Below are 21,238 nucleotides of genomic sequence, written 5' to 3'. Positions count from 1 at the left end.
CAAAAAGATGCAGTGTAATACTATTCAAACTTGTGTCATGATCTCTTTAATTCCCAGTCATGCCTAAATTAAGAATAAGAGCCAAAATCTGAGACTTCAGAAGAAAAGAAGTGTACCTGCTCATGCTTCTAAAATGCATAGATGTACAAAATGTGAATCAAGTTTTGATATACAGGAAAAAAAATATATACTTTGGAGACAGATGACTCCTGTAATGATCTGAAGGCTTATATATTGCTCTTAAAGCTCTATTGAGCTCAACTGCAAGAGTCTCACTGAAATATTACTCTAGATTTGTTCCAAGTTAAGGAGAAAAACCTAACCCTTATACAAACTAATTTTGCCCTGTTTGCAGGTGAACACATTTCTAGTGTTTCAACACTCTTAAATTAGTAAATTTCTATTTCTGTAATGTTACAAACAATAATACTAACAAGTCATTACTTACGTAGCAGGAATGGTAACAGTGTTTCCTTTAGGTAAAGAGAAATCACCAGCATCTCTTCCCACAACAACAGCACTGTATCCCAAAGTATTATTGCTCGGGTTTTTCAGGCGCACCTACCACAACAAAAAACAACAAGATCAGATGACTTTTACTCATTTTTTTAGACTATAAAGGGTGTGTTCTGCAGGTAAGTTCCAAAATACAAACTAAGGATATCAAAAAATAAGGAAGTATTTCAAATAACTGGGTAGATAATTTTCCTTCTAAAGGAGTGCAGATTTCCCACAGATTATCCAACCTTAATTTTTGAGAGTACAGTGTACACTGCACTCCTATGCCTGTGGATCCCTCATTCCTCTCTTTGATCTCAGATTTGTCAAATTTGTAGATTTTTTCATGTGCTTTCAAGCATGGAGAAAAAACAGAAGTGAAATCCCAAGACTGAAGGGAATAAAAACAGAAAATGCACAATTTAACCTTCTGTATTTACTAGCCAAATGACATGAAACCTATTAATTATTTGTTGTAGCTTATACATAATATAAACACATACATACACATAGTGTTCTAACTATGAATCTAAGAGTTATTACTATTATTTGTTGTTATTATTATTATTATTAGTTATATATTATTATTATTAGTTATATTATTAGTTATTACTAATCTATTACTATGAATCTAAATTCAGTGGTATCATTACCTGCTTCACAACAGTAGCATGGAGAGGACCTGTAAATTCTATACTGCTCTTGGGTAAGTACTGAGGGAGAGTGTCATACAGGTGGACACACAAAATAAGCATCATGACAGGGTTTGGATCACAAATATCAGTGGCCTAATATTGAAAACAAACAAAAAAATTGTTTAGTTAAAAATGTGCCTGGATAGACTAAAGAAGAAGGAAAAAAATTAAGATAATTCTCATTATAAAAATATTTTTAATCTAACCTGTAATAACTGGATTATTCTCATGCCTAACATGAATAGGAATCTTGTCACTGCACAAAAAAAAACCCTAACTAATTAAAAACATTGACATGTTCTGGTGATAAACCTAAGGTAAAAATTAAGCTCAACTTTTTTCCCAAAGGTTTATTTTATATATAATACACATAATTTAATATACATAATTTAATTTATAACATACATAATTTAATTTATAAAATAATACATAATTTAATTTAACAAAATAAACATAATTTTATTAAATGCAGCATAACAGAAAAAGCAAGGAAACTTTACTGTCTGGAAAAAATATGTCTTTACTAGCTTCAAAAAAATTAAAATCTTTTACTTTATGTAAAATACCTCCTCAAATACTCCTACATATAGTTTTGCAATTGTTTATTAAGACAATTTCACCTTCCAAATAACCAAAATATAATTGTTTCTATTGCAGATCCTTTTATACTTTTGTAAATTGCTTTATAAAGGTAGCATGTATTCCTGAAAGTTAAATATTTGATTTACAGAAATGAATTTGAATGGCAGCCACAAAACATGTCCAGCTTTAGTTCTCAGGAATTCTGGCAAGTCACTGAGGAGAGAGGTGAAATTACTTGCCACAGAGTATGAAAAAGGGAGAAAAAACATTTACTCTTCTGAAGTGTCTTTAGTGTTGCAAGAGAGATGTATAGACATATTTATCATCTTAACTATCTGAGTTAATTTTTATTTTCAAGTTAAAGTTTATTTGAAGTTTTCAAGGTAAAGTTCTCTTGCCCTGTGCCCAGCCAAGCAGCTCATCCTGCTCCCAGCAGCTCTCACACAGCTCCTGCTCTGAGAGTGAGTACATACATAGCTGGGCATTGATCTGAAGTTCCCCTGCAACTCTCCATGGCTTCCTAGTTAATGTTTGTCCTTGTAATTCTTAAGAATAATTTCATATATTCTTCATGCACTGATGTAATCATATGTCTCATCTCATATTTCTATTTAATTCTTTCACCACTGGTTGAAGATTCAAACTTTAGGATGCATTCACTATGCAAAGTAAAAAAGCTTCTTCTCTGCCAAAAGCTTTACACCTGAAGTCTGAAAAGTATTCTGATTTTTCCATTCTTCTATCTCAGTAATGGCTGTTGAATGTTAACCATTATTCCAATAAGGCTGTGGTTTTACACCCCTACTTTTCACTCTTCCTGCATTTTCATTTAAGATAGGAAAGATGCTAGAGTAATTATCTGTTGAAGATTTTCTTCTGTCACCTATTTCTTTATATCCATTTCCACTTAGATGAGAATTTATTCCTTCAGAAAATACAGTTCTATCCTGTGAATTCATAAAACTCCATTTGTGCCATTTATCTACTAGTCTAAGAACTAAGCTTTAAGAAAAGAGTAATACATTTCTTAACAAGATTCATCAGAAAATTCACACTGTAAATATTATTTGCTTTTAAAAATATGTGTTAGCAAACAACAGCAATAATTATAAATTAATTGTAATAAATAATGAAGTCTGAAGGAAAGTAAAACAAATTTCCTTTACTGGCTGTTCCAAATCACTGCACTTTCAATCCTGATCTTTGTCACACACATTCCCTCCATGTTGCTGCTATCCACCATCCTATCTTGTAATACTTTATTTTAGGCTTTCAGTTGAATCTTTTTCAAACCAAAGCATTGTAAAACTTAAAAATTTCAAACACAAATTAAAAACATGTGGAAAGCCACCACTAATACTCTAGGGTTGAATTGTAACTCGTGATTAGAAAGTAGAAACCATTTATTGCCCGAAGTACTCTATCTTAAATCTCGACCTTAAGCCTTAACAGGATTTTAAAGCTTTGAACTCCATTAAAAGTGTCATTTAAACCTAAAGCTGAAGACTTGCAGACAGTTGAACTTCTGTATTATTACAGATTCTTCGATTTTTAGATCGAAAATGCCAGCTGTTCCACATCTAACACATCTCAGCTTGTGCTGTTAATGCAAATGTCCTGAGAGTTTAAAAGCAGTGACTGCCAGAGTCAAGAACTTTGCCAATGCTATTGGAACATTTTAACCTGCTAAAACTTCAGAGACAAGACTATCAGAAAATTCCCAAATTAAGAGACTTCAGCAAAAGGATTCATGTATTTTGTTACTTTTATCACTGCAGACCAAGATAGTTCAGAATTTCTTCAATAACCTTAGGAAAGTATATATGAATTTCAATAAATCTATGTAAAATGTACCCTTTGAATTAAAATACAGAACTTGAAGATCCTAGATCTGTTCCTTTTTCTGGTACTGACTGATTGTAGCTTTGTTTAAATTGTTAGTCTGTACAGAAGTGGATTAATAAGTGTAGACAATTTAGTCTTAAGACAGGTACATTAAGGAGAATATCTTAGAATTCTGCTTCCACATCTAATGTGTTCAACACCCTTTTCATACCTGCCATCAAGCCTCTGCCTTCATGTGCTGAACTACCTGTTTTTCTTAATAAAAGCTGAGGGAGAATATGCCTTTGTTTTGAAGGTTTCACCCAGATTACTTTTTTGCTTCCTGTCAGTAAATTTTCTTTGTTTAGCCTGTGATACCAAAGGCATTTCTAACAGAGTGATCTGCATCAGGAAGTGACAGAAAGATAGCAGCTGATACAATTGGAAATAACAGGTTAAATTCTTCCTGTAATCATAACACAACCAAATGGAAAGGGGGGAAAAAAAGTTGTAATTGAGCTTCTTTTTTATACTGCTTTGTTCACACAAATAAGCTCTGCCTCTGATGCCTAATGTCATTAATTCCTTTGGCAAGTTTCCTCACATACTTTGAAATATTGTGTCTATTCTACTGCATCTTCTGCTCCTCCAGACAGCCCAATACAATCCCAGAGACATAATCAACTCAGAAATGGACAGTTAAAGAAATTCAGACTAGGAGCAGGAGAGAACTGGGTTTGGGGACAATATTTAACCTATGTAAGGTCACCATATATTGAAAATTTGGAGCAATAGAGCAGTAAAAACCACAGAGATGTAAAGCACATTTACTAAACATATAAAAGAGACCCCAAGCAGATTTTTAATGGAACAGATTATTAACAATTATGAATACTGTATTCCTCCCAAAAAAAGGACACCAAAAGCTTATGTTTTCGAGTGAGTACTAATCTCACCAGCATCCAAAGCTGATGGTTTCTGTGTGCATCAAACCTGGGACAGAATTTACATGGGCCTTCATGGTGAGATGAATGTAACTGTCACCAGACATTCAATTTTTTTCACCCTTTCTTTCTATGGTTAAGGGCATGTGTTTGTTCTTAAACATATTTTTCAAAATTGCCTTCCAATAGTAATAATAAACTTGATTTGAGTTCTCACTGTGTGATCTAGGATGCTAAAATCTGAACTGAATTAATTTATGTTCACCTAGTTGTGCAGGCATGATTCTACAAAGCAAGGAATTATGGAAATTACTTCTAATTAAGTCTATTCATATGGAGCAGTATTTTGGTTTCCATCATATAGTAACACGTCCTGAAACAAAACTGTTTGTTTTGTTTCACCTTAACTGCATGTGCAACACTACTATAAAAAAAATAAAAATAAAAATATTGATATTGATATATATAAGAGCTGCTAGTATAAAGTCACCTACCTTTATGTCTAGATCCAGACTGATAGCATGCAGAGCCTTCACAAGTATCAAGGAGTTGTGCAGAAACTGCTCATAAGTTTTTGGATTAGTATACATCTTTATGAAGTGAGTGGGGATCTAGACAAGACAGAGAAATCAAATTCAGCCTTCCACTAGGCAAAATTACTGGTTTTGTATTTTTGCTCATTCAGCAATCAATACTATCTAAATTTTGAACCTAAATTCCCTGCTAAGAATAAACCCAGTAAAAAGAAAAATGAGTATTGAAATAATCGCCCATGACTTGCTAAATGTTGGGATGGATTTTTTTTCTTTTTAAAAAGCCCATAGGCCAAGAGTTGCTGTTAAGGAAATTTCCCTGTCCAAGTGCCCAGGAGCCACTGGCAGCTGCCTGAGCTGGGACTGAAGGGCCCGTGCAGCAGGAGCTGCAGTGAGTGATGGAAGCCCTGCTCGATTCCCCACACGCCCCACTCTCACCTTCTCACACAAGGTTTCCCTACTGTCTCGACCTCAGGTTTCCCACAGCAAAGTCTCAGCCATCTGGATCCTTAAAATAATTTAATCTTAGTGCAATAACAGAAGAACACCTCGAGCTGGTGCCTCTGAGGAGGGACCCTATGCAAAGGAAACCCTGGGCTTTTCCACAGCCTCAGTGTGAGTGTGTGAAAGTCTGGGCTGTTCCTGCTGTGTCTCTCTGGTCACCTGGCTGTGCCTCAGGTCACACAACACCTGCTCCAGGTCTCTTTTCTGGGGCTCCCACCACCCCGAGCTCCACCACAGCTCACAGCACAGCCACCCCCGAGCACTCCCTGCACTCCTCGGCATTGCAAAGGAAAATAAGGCACGAACAAACACACCAACTTTAATAAACCCCATAAAACTGCAATGCACAATATTAAAAACTTTCTTACCAAATATGGACAATAAGCTGCTATCTGTGCTGCCAATACCAGACCATCTAGAAGATCTTGGTCAAAATTCACTATCCACCTCATGGGTGGTATTCCACCTGATTAAAACACAAAGCAAGACTCATGAGACTCTCTTCTCCCCAAGATGCCTATCTCGTTCTAGATATGATAACTGTTTTAAATCACTGAGTAGAGGAAAGAACAAAAGAAGGAAACATCCATTCACATGTACAATTTCACTGACATATTTCTATTTCAGAGCTGTTGCTGAAAACCTGAAAAATCCCACCTAGAATATTTTAACTATTATTCACTCTGCTGCAGCATGTAAGAGTATTTATCACAGCAGAATGGAAAACAAATAATCTAAACTTAACTTCATAGATTACGAGCCTAAATATGTAAAACTTTTATTGGTATAGGCCTAACATTAGTAGAGCTACATGAAACTCATGAAAATATGCAGAAATTCTTTAAAGTTGAAATTTTTAAGACACAAAAAGGAAATGTTACTGACTTTCTTTAAGGTCATATTAAATTATTTGGAATAAATGCAATACGAATGAGAGCTAACAGCTCAATTGTTTCTGTACAAATCATAACTTCTACAACTGTTGTAAACCCCAATGCCTCAGAAGGTTAGATAATTTTTTACGTATTTCTAATTTTTTATTAAAATAAAACTGATCATTAAGAAATTAAATGTAGTTTATTTATAATATTTTATTTGAAGCATCCATATCTTAAAGTATTTAACACAGCATTTACACAACTTTACTATCTCAGGTCCAAGCTCCTAAATTCAGGAAACACTCTGGATTTCAGCAAGGTTTTCAGGTAAACTGGGATCAAGCTTTTTCATATGGGACAAATTAGATACGTTTTATTTCACTATTACACTTAAAAAAATTAGTTCAACCCACAACAAACCCCTGTACCAGATCCTAAGCAAAATCTGTGATTATGCAGAAAAAGATCAGACATTTATAGACTATGGATGAGTCATCATCAAAAAACTTAAATGTCTATCACTTTACATCAACTTGCAGATGCTTCAGCATACTCATACATCTTTAATAAGAAAAAGCAGGAGCAGATGCTGCACAAATTTATAAACAAAGGTCTGTAAATCTGTCTGAGCTTAACTGTGACATCAGAAATGATTTTAGCTTGCCACTGCTTCACTGTGGTGATGTTTAGGGTTAAGCCAGAATCCCTTATTTTTTCCTATTCATGCTGTGAATCAGTTTAGATAATATTATTGTAAATATTCATTAAATATATTTTTAAAAACAACCAACAGTATTTAAAAGAGTATTTGCATGAATATTTAATTTTCTTTAGGTTTTCAAAACAAAATTAAAACTTGCATTAATCTCACTGTGTCAAAATTATTTTTTCCTTATTGTTTAACTGAAAGAACTTTTTCAAACAGAAAACTCAACTTTCAAGTCTTGAAAACTCTATATTGGAAAGTACCAAAGGTGCAGTCTGACTGGATATACAATATCTTCCTGTTACTTATGACAAGAAGAGATTACAGTAATATGGGCCTCAACATCTAAATTGCAACAGTATTAATTTTAACTCAATTCAGACATCCATTTTACAAATATCTACAGTAAGAGATATTAGTTTCATCCCATCTTCTTGGTAACCTGCTTGCAGTTATTTTAAAAATATTTAATGTAGCCACTGCAAAACAAATACTTTAAAAATAGCAAAATACATTTTTGAAAGCATATTTTCTTCCTGAAAAGCCAGTCTTTCTAACTTAAATTCATCATTTTATTGATCATAGTTGGGACCTATAAAAATCAATAAACTGTCTTCTTTTTTTATTAATAGAGTTCAGACTCACTCTCAGCAGGTAATATCAGTATTTGTAATAAACCACCATTTCTAAATTTTTATTTTTAACTTTTTAAGATTAACTATTTCTGCTTTGCTAAGTCAAATATTGAATTCTTCTTCTGGTTACTAATCTAGATCAATTTGCTGAGCATAGTTATGGAAAATCATTAAACCATATGCTTTGATCAAAACAAGTAACTATTTTTTTTATCCTACTTCATATTTTACTTTAATTATACTATTTGCTACTTTTGGTCTTCTGGTGGGAACATTACTTGAGCACACTTAAGCAGGAGCAGTTGTGCCTGTATCACAGAATGGTTTGTGTTGGAAAGGACATTAAAGATCATCAAGCTCCAAATCCCTGCCATGGCCAGGGACATCACACACAGCACTTTTGTACTTTGTTGTGCTCTCACTAATCCTTGCTTTCCTGCTGCGAGAATTCTCTGTGTGCCAACAAAGTAGCTGGGGAACAAAGCTGGCTTTAAAAAAAGCAGTGAAAAATTAATTTACAGTTTAATCTGGATCAGCAATCCCGTTTTGCCATGCAGCCACATAAATGTGCCAGTGGAAATGAAACATAGTAGGATTATTTTTTTTAAAAATCATTTCTTGAACTACAGCTTTATAGTTGTGTCAGTGGGAGCATAAAGAAAAAAACCTATTAAGTAGAATATTTTCCCATTTTAGCTAATTAAATACTTCTATAAGCATTTTTGTTGTTTTTCAGTTAATCCTTCTACTATCAATCAACATACGCAAAGGCTTGTGAATAAATTAGTCAGAAAACATAATGTATTTTTCCTAATTACATCAAATCTAGCAGAACATCTGCCAGCAAACCACTCTACAGTAATTAAGTTTTTAAATAGAATTAGTCAATTTTAGCAGAAATAAACAATAGAAATCAGAATTATTACTCAGGATACCTCTAAGCATGTAAATATATTAAATTTCATTTGTACTAGCATTTCTTGCAAAAAAAAAAAAAAATTCAATTGGAGCTCAAGGATAAAGGTTTTCATCCAATGTAATGATAAAAACCTGGCCAAAAATAGTTTCAAACATAAATGGTAACAGGTAGCAAACAACTCTGTGTGACTGGGGGCAGAGGGAGAGAAAAATGTCCCAACTTTCACTTCTGAATTGAGACAGATTCCTGCTACTTGCTAGCTGCATCCCAAAAGGGCTGGCTGCAAATTTTGATAACACCAAGACTAAAATGGCACATTCTAAATCTCCCATTAATGAAGAGGAGTGAGACTGAAGCCCCAATTAGGCAGATAATGAACTGTGCTCTGCATATAGACTAATGAGATAAGGAAAACTGGGGACTTGGAGTTACGAAAAGAAGAAGCAGCAAAAAAGAAACATTTCCAAAAAGAATCCATGGCCTTGATGAGACAACAGGGGCTGGAAAAAAGGTGAAAAAAATTCATAATTGGAGGAAAGATTCTGGAAGTGGGAGAGGATTCTGAAGATCAGAGAGATGCACAGAAACGAATGTGGATGTCCAGAGAGACATCACTGGATGTCCAGGGAGTTTGGAGGGACATGAGATTGGTGCCTGTGAGCAGCAGCACAGCAGGAATTGACAAAGACTTTTCCCTGATGTTCCAGTGGCCTCCCAGGCACAGAGGGAATGTGAACAGTGCTGTGGGAAGCAGCTGGATGTGTGAAATTATCCAACAGGACAAGAGTTGGTCCTACAACAAACCCAGGATCCTGACCCAACACAGGGTGTTTTGTACTCTGTCTCACCCATGACAAGAGGTGAAAATACTTGGTAAAATAACTGAGCAGGGTTAGCTTGGAGTGGATGTACAGACATTTATGAGTGCTCTCAAACACTTGTTATGGTTATGGAAATGTAAAAATATACTGCAAAAGGCCTCTGCAAGGAATCTGAAATGAGAGTAGTTCTGTTTCACTTGTTGATTCCACTCAGCCCTAAAGGAAGAAGCATGCACAGTCAATTCAGTGATTTGGGACCAACCTAACTCTTGAATGCATTTCCTTGTAATTAGTTTGCTGGGGTTTTTTTTAACTTGTAATGGAATTGTGTTGCATGCATGTAGCAACCAAGTATAACTGCATTGTCTCCATCTTTCTTGTGACAGGTTAAGCCAACTCTTGAAGACACTGCTTGCTTCATTCATGAAGCATTTCTATACAGAAACAGCCAAGTTTTGCCATGGCACTCTAATTATTGACCACCTTTTTATTTTTTCTTAAATTGTTTTAAAGTAAGTCCAGATTCATTGCGTTTTTTAAAACTTGATGCTCTTAGCTTGATGAATCAATAGAAAGTTTACAAGGATTTGCAATGCTTTTTTTGCCAAGATCTATTTCTCACCAATTAAAAAAAACCCACCAAAATCAAATTTTTTTTTATATTTATGATTAGATTTGAAACCTCAAATTTTTTGTGAGATATGAAAACTATTTTCCATATTGAGATAGTCAAGGCAATTCCTACAACAATTCTACACAAAAATGACCAACCACTTACTTGTTGGCAGAATACCAAGCAACAGTCACCATAAATTCCTCTAGGTCTCTTTTTTTTATTTCTTTGGCATGTAAATGATAGGATGAACCAAGGAAAAATACTATGCATTTTAATTTCTGTAAGATTTTTATTACATTCTGCCATAGAAAAGCAATGAGAATGTATTCTAGGAAAAAGATCCTGTAAAGTGAAGCACAAACTTCACTGATAAACAGTAACCCTAACTGCTATCAGCTGTCCACAAAAAGAAGTCCTAGATTGTGTACTTTCCAGTATTTTCATATGAAATTTTTAAAAATTGCACAAGATTATCTTACTCCCATCTGGAGATAATATAAAACAGATGAAAGAACTGGCTTTGGGAAGAAAAATTGGTTGCAAGTATTCATGAGGAAAGGACTATAATTTAAGCTCTTGAACAACTGGAGTAATGATCTGAAACAAATGGGATGAAATCCAATAATGATGCTTGCAGCATACTACAATTAAGAGTAATTCATTACGCAAGTGCTAAATGGAAAATTGGATAGAGAGAACTTCTGCAGGAAAGAATGTGGAGAAAACAGTATATCCAATACTGTGGCAGAAAAAGCAAATACTGTGCTAGTATGCATTAACAGGAGAGATGCATCTTAAGCACACAGACTGATCTGTTCACTTCTGTTCATTTCTGTAAAATCTCAGCTGGTAAAGAAAAACCAGCAATGGGCACCAAATTCAAGAGAAGGAGCAAATAAAAGGGTTTACAACAAAAATCCCTGAGCTGAGTACACTGAAAGAGTGAAAGAATGGAAATGTTTTGCCAAGAAGGGGGAAAGAGAGAAACTGAAGGAGAAGATAACAATCTGCAAACATGTATAAAGTTACTAGAAAAGCAAAGATTCATTGCACACAATATTTTAAAAGAGATATGATGGACTTAACCCAAAACTTTCCATGCCTGAGTTTATGTTAGACAATAGGAAACTGTTTCAAATGGAAATGAGTGGGAAATTCTGGGACATCTCACCTTAAGAAGATTGTGGAACCTCCTTTTCCAGAGATTTTTGTAAAAGCCTAGGCAAACACCTGTTGAGTACACTACAGTTATATTCAGATTAGTCTTTGTACATCAGAAGAAAGCAGATTATTTCTGGTCTTACCCTCCATTTCTGGGATTTACTGTGAGTTCTCTTTGAGTTTCACTTTTATCAACTGATCAATCAACTGGATAAGCAGAAATATGATGTACTGGAATTATCTGGATAAGAAGACCAGTGCCACCACTGCCACAATGCACAGAGTAAAAACTGGTCTTATACCAAGGATTTAAAAATTTAAAGGATCAGATTTAGTTTAATCTACTAAATTTAAGAGCTGTATTATATAAAACAGTAAGAACATCAATAAATCTTTAAATAAAGTACTGTATTTCTTGTGAAACATTTTTTGCTGTTTTCAAAAATAATAAAAAAAAATTTAAATTCTTGCCATCACTTGAAAAATCTTTATATCTAAGGAGGCACAAGAGATACCAATGATAAATCTTCCCTTACATAACCACAAGCAATTTTTTCAAATTCCAAGTTACTGAAAAAAAGAGGAAAAAATATACAGAGCTAGGCTACTATTATATGAGAATTTTCAAATAAACCAAATACATTCTCACAAAAATCTTGAAACTGACAGCCTTCTGTGATTAAAGGTATGAAACAGGGCTTTATAAGAAATTGATAAATTAGACTATGTTACTAAGAGTAGCAATGGAATGGTGCTACAACAGCAGTCTTTGTAAGTAGGCATGACACCAAGAGTACGAACTAGATGCTGTTAAATAGCTTAAATAGTTAAATGTTAAATAGTGGAATACACAAGTTTGTTAGCAAAGGAAGAAACAAGTTACAGTCTTAAGCAGCAAACTCAAAATGCAGTATTTTACATAGAACAGATTTTAAATTTATTTACTGCTTCAGAATATTGTGAAGTCTGCATAGGTTGAAAATACAATTAAATTTGCATAATGGAAATCTAGTACAGCATTACAGGAGTGCCACCTCCACCCAAAGGAGTCCTGAATTTCAAAGCAGGAAGCCTTACAGTATTTCTGTACATTTACAGTGGTACTCATCTCTAAGCAACTTCTGTTGAAGGTAGAATACCGAGCTACATCAACTTTTAATATATCACAGCATGTCCTTTCAATGTAAACTAGTGCAATAATAATGGTTTATATTATTATAGAGAAAATTCTTACTCTGGAATCTGAAAATCTCTGGAGGTGGAACTAATCTACAGCTCTAATAATACCTATAGTACTGTTTCAGTAGCTTAAATCTGGCATTGAATAATACAATCGTTTACAGAAGAAATATGTAGTAATAACCTTTCCTGTACATGATAACATTAGAACCAGAACAAGCTTTGAAATTATAGTATTGAAGTACATAATCCAGAGCATAAGAAACATGAGATAAAATATGCCTTTGAATAATTTTTGAAAAGGCTATCATTTATTACTTAAAATTTAAGATTAAGAGATTGATAACATATCTGTCTTCAGAACATAGAGCATGTGTAGCTACATTTATCCTAACATTGCAAGCAAGTCTAATTTTGTTAGAGACGAAAGAAAAATTACAGTTCCTACTTCAGGCAGGATGGAGGATACAACTCTTGTTCATCAAAACTGATAATTATTCACCTAAGAATGCTTGAAATATCACTGACAGATCAACTTAATACCGCTGTCAATTCATAATTCTAAGCAGAAAAGTTCAAGAGATGCAGGGGATATGTCCCATTTATTCCCATATGCTGCAGAACACTTTTACCCTGAGGCATGCACATTCATCTTTCTGCACCTAAAAATGTTCCTATAGTCTTTCACTCTTTATGCAGTTTTGTTTTATTTTCACTGAGTTTTCTCCTGAACAATATCTTAAACTGACAAATTTCTGAGGGTTTTATGTATCACGTAAGAGCAGCATTACCTTACATTGTCTCCATTTCATTGGCCTTCAACAGAAAACTTCCACCAGCAGGGTGAGGAAGCCCCACCAAGCCCAGGTGGCCTCCCCAGGACCCTGAACATCCCATCAGCTGGACCATGCTGGAACCAGGGCTGGTGACCTCTTGCTTTCTCTCATTCATTCTTTTATTTTCTTTTTCATCTCACCTCTTTATCCAAAACCCACTGCCACATCCTTACACAGTACATCGGGGACTAATGTAACTCCCATGATAAGTGTGTGATTTGGTACTAAAATTTTGTGAGTTTTTGCAGACCCTGACTTTCATCATCCCTTTCAGTTGTTAGTATTTATGAATCTTGGGTGATCCTTTTGCCTTAAGGGTGGGACCTCACACCATGGCATTTCACTTAGGATATCATTTAAATGTAAAATGCCACAAATCACAGCAATTCATTACATAATTGCTGGCTTCTAGACTGGCTTCACAATGATTATTATAATGCCTGTATTCTGTTATTTAGTTAAAAAAAAGTAAAATACTTCTCTCAATGAAATTTATTGTCTGATATTTAAAATGAATTAACAGAGTAGTTCTCACACTTCACAGTTTGAAATATGTTTTTCCCTCAAAAGATATCTGAAGTTGTATTACTAAATCCTCAGCTATACCACACTCAATAAATATATTTTGCATGCATTGAGGAAGTAACATTAATTACACAAATAATCAGAATTTTTATTTATTCCAATAATATACAAACACTGCCAAGTTCCTTGTCTGGCTGAAAGCAGAATTGCTGTTTAGACATCTCATAATGTATTGCAAGTAAGGAAACAAAATTTCTTTCTAAGCATTTGTGTGATTATTTCACTTTAGAAAAGTGTTTTTGAGGGCCACCATATAAGCATGCATGTCTACAAACATAAATAGGTATGTATATGTATGCACAAACATATACAAAAATATACATAGGCCAAAGAGTTTAGGCTTAATTTTATTTTTTAAGATCTTTTTGACAGATTTTCAAATATGAACCGTTTGAATGTTTTCAATATAGAACTCCAAGGATTACCCTTCGTCATACTTTTATTTCCCTGAAGCTGAATAATGCCAGACAGTATAAATTGCACAAAACAATTTTTTATACTACTCAAAAATCCAAAAAGTTAAATGAAACACGAATTTCTGCTTATTTCTCAATGACATATGGACTTTAAACTCAGAAAATAATTATTTTTCTTTTTTTCATTAAATAAAATTCTGATACAATCTCATGGGTTTTCCAGCTATAGGAAACAAATATGGAGTGTTCAAATCAACAAAGAAAGGCAAACAGGACTGAAAAGCATATTTATTGGGTTCCATATTTACAACTTATGTTTCATTCTTATGTTCTGCTGTGCAGATCATGAAATATGACACAGAAAAATGGTTTAAAACTTTGCTAATTTATATTTCAGGAAATATTTTCCAGGATTTATCACTCAAGAACAATGGCTTTTTTCCTCTTTGTTTCAAGTCACACTTTTTATAATCATGATAGCAGCTCATTAGGTAGATTTTTCCTCTTCTTTATTTCAGCTTTTTATACAGTGTGTGAAAATCAAGATTTAAACATTTGGCAAAGACTGTTTTGCAGTGATACTAACTGAAAAACCTTTACATTAAATTAAACAAGATTCTTCACTTCCACCCTTCAAAGGGTGGAAGTATTCTTTAGTTTCTCAATTTTCTCTGAGAGCTATTAAATTGAGATGTAAAAATCAGTGAACTCCCTAAATAACCTTCCTAAAAACTGGGGAAAGAAAGGAGAGAGGACAGAGGAAGAAAAATTCATGAAAATATAGGAAATAAAAATTACATTTTTCTGAATTGCTATGTCAGAAATAACCTTAAATAAAAGTTCTACAGAATCAGTTTTAAAACAAGAATTCTATTTAACTCTCATACAATTTTGTGAAGATATGTAATCATACTAAAATATCTCCTCCCCTAACATTTTAAATCAGATGTCATGCCGAATTAATAACAAAATTAGAAAATATAAAAAATTAAAACCAAGAAAACCCAAGCTCATTAACAGGGAAGTGAATAAAATGCATAAAATCCAAAACTTTCCTAACTGTAAGTAAGAGTCTTGTGAATGCCACTATGCCTAAGATTGCCAGACATACCTACACTGGTGATGGATTAGAATTTCTCTTCCCTCTTAAGCAGATTTCCTCAGTAAAGTGAAGATGTTTGAGCTGCTTTGAGGACAGCTCCTGAATTTCAGACATAGACTGACTGTTCAGGTACTGCTGATATTTACTGGCTGTCATCTTCTCTAACAATTTCATATTAAATATAGAATTACCTATTCTTTTCAAAATGTTCCTGGAAAACGCTGAAGAAAATTTCCTATTTCCAAAAACATAATTTATCTTTTTTACCATGGTAAGAGTCATAATTAATAAGAAAGAGATATACAGCTTCTCAGGAGACTATTTAATTCACCAATCTGAAAGATTTTTTACTGTTTAGGGACTAACAGTAGGATGTGAATTCCGATATTTCAATACTCCAGCAACTCCTTAATGGTTTTTCCTGACTTTTACTTTTTCATGCTATTAGCAATTAGTCTTTCAGAGAGAAATGTTGAAAAGAAACATGAAGATAAGGAACACTAGAAAGTAAACTGAAAATTTATTACGCTCAAATAATTAATGCTTCCTGTGTTATCATTATTATTGTCCATATAATGCCTTAAGTGGGCACTGAATCTTGTATTTCATGTATAATTATAGTCTCAGCATAACAGGCATAGCTGCATTTCAAGTTTTATGGCATTTGGATTCAAGTTTCAACATTGCTTTCCAGTTTGTGGTCAACAAGACATAGTACAAAGCTGTCCTTCCAAAACACATGTCAAGATGCTTTTAAAATGTATTTATTTTTCAGTAGCAGTGAGGAGAGAAGATATGGAGACACTAAACTCCTTACTAATGTTCTCTCTAAGCTATTAAAATCTTAATTCTTGCAAGAGAAGACTTCTGATGAATGGCATAGTTATCTCCAACTTTAGAAGAGTGTAATAAAGATGAATATTTGAAACTGCTCTGCACTGCAGTAGCTTAGGCTTTTCTCACTGTCACATTTCATTTTAAGGAGCTTAGGTATCAAAGGACAGACTGAGAAATGTGGCCAAGATAGATCTTTATTTATTTAGTGGAAATTGATCACCCAACAGACTATTTTGGGCTGAAAACAGCAGGTCAATACATTTTGCTAGTCAGGGCTAAATATTCAAAGCAGAGTGTTTGGATGGTAATATGCAGGAACCTAAATGTTAAGCAAAAAGTGGTAATTGTTGTCTGATCTGCACTGTAGTAAGAATTGAAAAAATAAAATAAAATAAAATAAAATAAAATAAAATAAAATAAAATAAAATAAAATAAAATAAAATAAAATAAAATAAAATAAAATAAAATAAAATAAAATAAAATAAAATAAAATAAAATAAAATAAAATAAAATAAAATCAACAACAACAAAAAAAACAAAACACAACACCCTAATCCTTCTTTTAAAATCAGCTAATAATTACAACCAAAATTCAAAAATTGAGGATATTTGGGACTTTCAGCTGAGCTGCATGAACACGTAATATACTCTGACATTTTTCCTTATGACACTTAATTTCCTCTGGAAAAGCCCGCTTAAACACTTAGTTTAAAGCTAACATAATTTAAAATGTCAAAATACCTGAGTATAATTTTACAGATTAGCCTTAACATCATAAAACTTAAAGGACCAACAGTATATCAAAATATTAAATCTGCCAAGGTATATAAGCTCTTCTCCAGTGCATGAACTTTAGAAACAAATTCAGGCCAATGACCCCTGGGGGATATTACTGGTCACCAGACTCCAGGCAGACTTTGTGCCACTGACCACAGCCCTTACAGCCTGGCAGCTCAGCCTCATTTCAGTCCACCTCACTGGGCTCTTAAATGGCCTGTCCTTCACCAGTTTGATTTTGAGGCTGTTACAGGAGGCTGTTGATAGCCTTGCCCAAGCTGAGAAAAACAACATCCATGCTCTCCCCCAGTCCACTGAGCTTTCTTGTCATGGAAGGCAATCAGGCTGATTCAGCATGACTGTCCCTTTGGAAATTGATGGCAACTACTCACTAAAATTTTCCTGTTTTTATGCTTGGTAATGTTTGCAAAGATTATTTACTCCATCAGCATTCCAAGAGACAAGACGAGGGGGACTGGCTTTGAAGCTTCCTGGATTCTCTTTCCAGACAGGAATGAATCTCTTCCTAACTTCCCCCCTCGGACTGTCCTGACCTTTCCAAGGGTATTGAATGTGACCTTGTGACACTGGCCTCTGAGCACTTGGTGAACCCCACTGGATCTCCTGAGCTTGTGTTTATCCAGTGGCTCCCTAATCTGATCCTCCTCCATCAAGGCTAAATATTCCTTGTTTCAGACTTTCCCATTCATCTCAAGGGCCTGGGACTGTTCAGTGCTCAATCTTAAACAGTAAAAACCAAGGTAAAAAAGAAAGCATTGGGTCCCTCAAGCCTTTTCTGTGTTCTCTGCCTTCAGATTCTTTGCCACATCTGGCAGAGAGAACAGCACAGTAGCAGACACCAATTCATTCTGAGGCGGCAGATGCAAAACAAGCTAGAGGAAAGTGACGGCTGAAACAGAGGATTCAAAGAGACATTGAGGCAGGTCATCTCTGAAACAAAACACTGTAAGTTTGTACAACTAAACACCTTCATAATGCAAAGGCATAAGACTACGAATTTCACAATTTTTCAGAATTTTCTCTCTTTTTTTGGATTGTTAGATCTTTGCCAAAGCTCATTTATGCTTTTTGACAAGTTTGACGAGAGAAATGGAAATATAAGCAAAAGAAAAGGGCATGCTTATATGCACACATCAAGTTCTTTCTGTGTCCCCTACAGAGAAGAGAATACAGAACTCATGAATCAAAAAACCTATAAAGTTGATATAGCAAGGCAGTATTTGTAACTTCCCATATGCAGGAAGTATATAAACTCTGCCTTTTCATTCCAATCTTGCACTTCTCTGAAAGCAGAGAAGTGTAATTCAGTGAAATTGTGGGAGAGAACTATAATGCACATAAATGTCCCCTGGTAGTAACCACAGAATTCATCTTCACCAGTGACCCAAAGTCAAAGCTACAATCAGATCTGCACTAATTAATATATCAACCTAGTGAGTTATCTGTACTGACAGCATGATTTAGCAGAATTTATTATTGTTTTCTGAGAATACCAATATTGTAATTAAATTGTTCTTTTTGGGTGCCAATTTTGGGGAGCCTTTTGAGCTAAATAATTGCAAAAAATCCCTACTTTACAATGCTGATAACTGTATCATGACTTATTAAAAACAGACCCCTCATTTTTATATTACTACTCATTACATACTCTTAGGCAACTAAAATATCACTTTCAATAATTGGGTCCTTTAATGCATCCTTAGTACATATTCCACTTGGACATCCTCAGCTTTTTTGTCTGGTAATGTTCACTCGATCTGCACTTTAGGATTCAGATTCACTCCTCACATCTTTAGAGACTACAACTCAATTAAAAGTTTAATTTTAAATGAAAAATATTTTGGCACTCAGATTCTCCCCACTGAGCTCCCACAGACCAGAACAAGGCCATGCCTCTACACCCAGGTATTACTGGAGCCTGCAATCCAGAGAACAGACAGAGGGGATGAGGAATTTATCCATGCAGCATTTACAGTGAGCCACAACCCTGGCCAGACAGAGTCATTCTCTCTCCAAGTTGCCACTACACACAGAGGGCTCAGAAAAGCCCAGCAGAGCAGAGCCTGCAGCTGTAGGAAAGCTCCACTTATGCAGGCACAGATAATAAAAAATAATATATTGCAAATGCACCCACCTACTGCAGGGCATGCTATTTAGCTAGGGAGCTCCCTGAGTTAATCATAAGACCAGACCCAGACTATACAAAAAGAGCTAGTTTCTGTTGGATGCAGGAGGTAGAGACTAACATTTCAATCTCACCAGTAGAAGTATTCAACGTATTTGAGAATAGCCATTACAATTTTCTTCTTCACAGTAAAATGAGAAAAGCAAATGGATAGTCAAAGCATATGCAAGACAGAGATTTTGCCCAAATGAGACTTATGGAAGGTGACATCCAAATAGATTATCCCTAACTGAAAGAAGTCAGAAATTGCTTGAGGCAAAAAATAACACCAGAATTTATCTTTCCCTATATGGCTTATGAGCCATTCTGGAAGTCAGCCCTGCTTATCACCAGATTGGCCTTTCTTGGTGTTCACAACACACCCAAAATTACTACTGAAAAAGGTAAGTTAGCGTCAAGACGCAAAAACTAAAAATCATTAATGAAAATAGAAGTAATAATTACTAGTGGTTGAACAGTTGATCAGATTTGAATACCAGAACTGCCTAGATCAGTCTTAAATGGAAAGGGTAATTTTACCTAGCCTTACTCAAGCAATCATGAGAGTCAACCTGCCCTTGCAAGCAGTACAAGATTTGTAATCTGAAACCTTGGTCTCTACTGCCTTCCCTAATATCATGGAATAAAGGACATACAGAAATCTTCTAAAACTTCTGAAAAGCTACCTCTCAAACATAGCACTATAAGCACACATAGTAACAACTGTGTCTGACTATAAACAGGAATATTAAGATAAAGTAATTACTGTTAGCACTTCCTGACAACATCAATGAAAAGAAGTGAGAAGGTTCACATCACCCTTTATGCCTAGTTCAAAACTGTAAGAACACACAGAACACAGAACAGTGCTAATGAAAAGATGCTGATCTTGGAACACAAACACAAGGAAATTAAACACATATGGGTAGGCAATAACTTATACCAAATAAACACTTTCGGTGGCAACTTGTCACAATATCTCTATGAGTAACAATTGCAAAAGTCTACAAATGGAGTATTAGAAGGAAGAACACAGTGAGAGAATCTTCTCACCTCTTTGACTATCTTTCCACACAATTTTTCGATTTTTCTCATAATGTTTATTCAACCAGATGAGGACGGTTCTTTCATATCGAGAATATATATTACTGGATAAAGGTTCTGATTTTATTCCTGGTATGTTCTGCAAGTTTTCCAAGCTTGATGGGTCAGAAACAATACAGGAAGAAACGCGTGGAAGAACAAACACCTGAAATGATAAAAAATGTTTTAAAGCGTGAACTGTAAAAAGAACTTTGAGCTGACGGATAAAAAAAACCAAAAAACAACAAACACTTCAAAGTCAAGAGGTTTTCTAATTTAGGAAAGGTTTAGGAGATTGAACATTAGCACCCACATAACCACAGCACAGGATGGTGAAAGGTCTCAAGGGCAAGACAAATGAGACGCCACTGAAATCACTTGGTTTGTTCTGCTTGGAGATGGCTGAAGAGTGACCTAACCACAGTCTACAAATTCCTCAAGGAGGGCAGAGAAGAGGAAAAGGTTCTGCACTCAGTGGGTGGTCAGTCACCAGAACAGGTTGGAAGTGGTCATGGCACCAACTCATTCAGAGGTCAGGGAGCATCTGCTTTAAGTCACATGGTTTAGTTTAGGTAGTCCTGTGAAGAGCTGGGAGTTGGACTCAGTGCTCCTTCCATGGTCCCTTCCATGATTCCAAATATTTTTTGTTTTCAACTTTTCTCCAAGTTTGGATGAACCCTGTGAAACCACTAGGCCATCTGTATTCCAAGAATTACTGTGCATATTCTATCCAAAGCACTAATTGCTGAGCTGCTTACACTGATGTCCAGCACAATCTATAGACATTCAAATTGTACCTTTCCTGATCCAGTCGCTTATTTAGGTCCAAATTACACTGATTGTTTCTCCTGAAAAGATTCACATTAAAGGCCTAAAATAAAATTCAGGGCAAAATTGATTTTCTGGGCTGCAAGTGCACAGG

General features: G+C 34.8%; 1 protein-coding gene across 1 annotated transcript in view; it reads right to left on the bottom strand.

The window, feature by feature from the left end:
• The window catches only part of CFAP47 (cilia and flagella associated protein 47), a 262,195-nt gene that overhangs the window by 178,632 nt on the left and 62,325 nt on the right, over window positions 1–21,238 (bottom strand). The window contains 5 exon segments of the mRNA XM_058829276.1: window positions 449–561; window positions 1,152–1,286; window positions 5,038–5,154; window positions 5,949–6,046; window positions 20,287–20,482. Of these exon segments, the coding sequence (XP_058685259.1) occupies window positions 449–561; window positions 1,152–1,286; window positions 5,038–5,154; window positions 5,949–6,046; window positions 20,287–20,482 (659 nt within the window).

Source organism: Poecile atricapillus, chromosome 1 (genome assembly GCF_030490865.1).
Source record: "Poecile atricapillus isolate bPoeAtr1 chromosome 1, bPoeAtr1.hap1, whole genome shotgun sequence".
NCBI classification, from domain to species: Eukaryota; Metazoa; Chordata; class Aves; order Passeriformes; family Paridae; genus Poecile; species Poecile atricapillus.
Note: the sequence above shows the minus strand (reverse complement) of the source record. Positions and strands in the feature narration are given on the sequence as shown.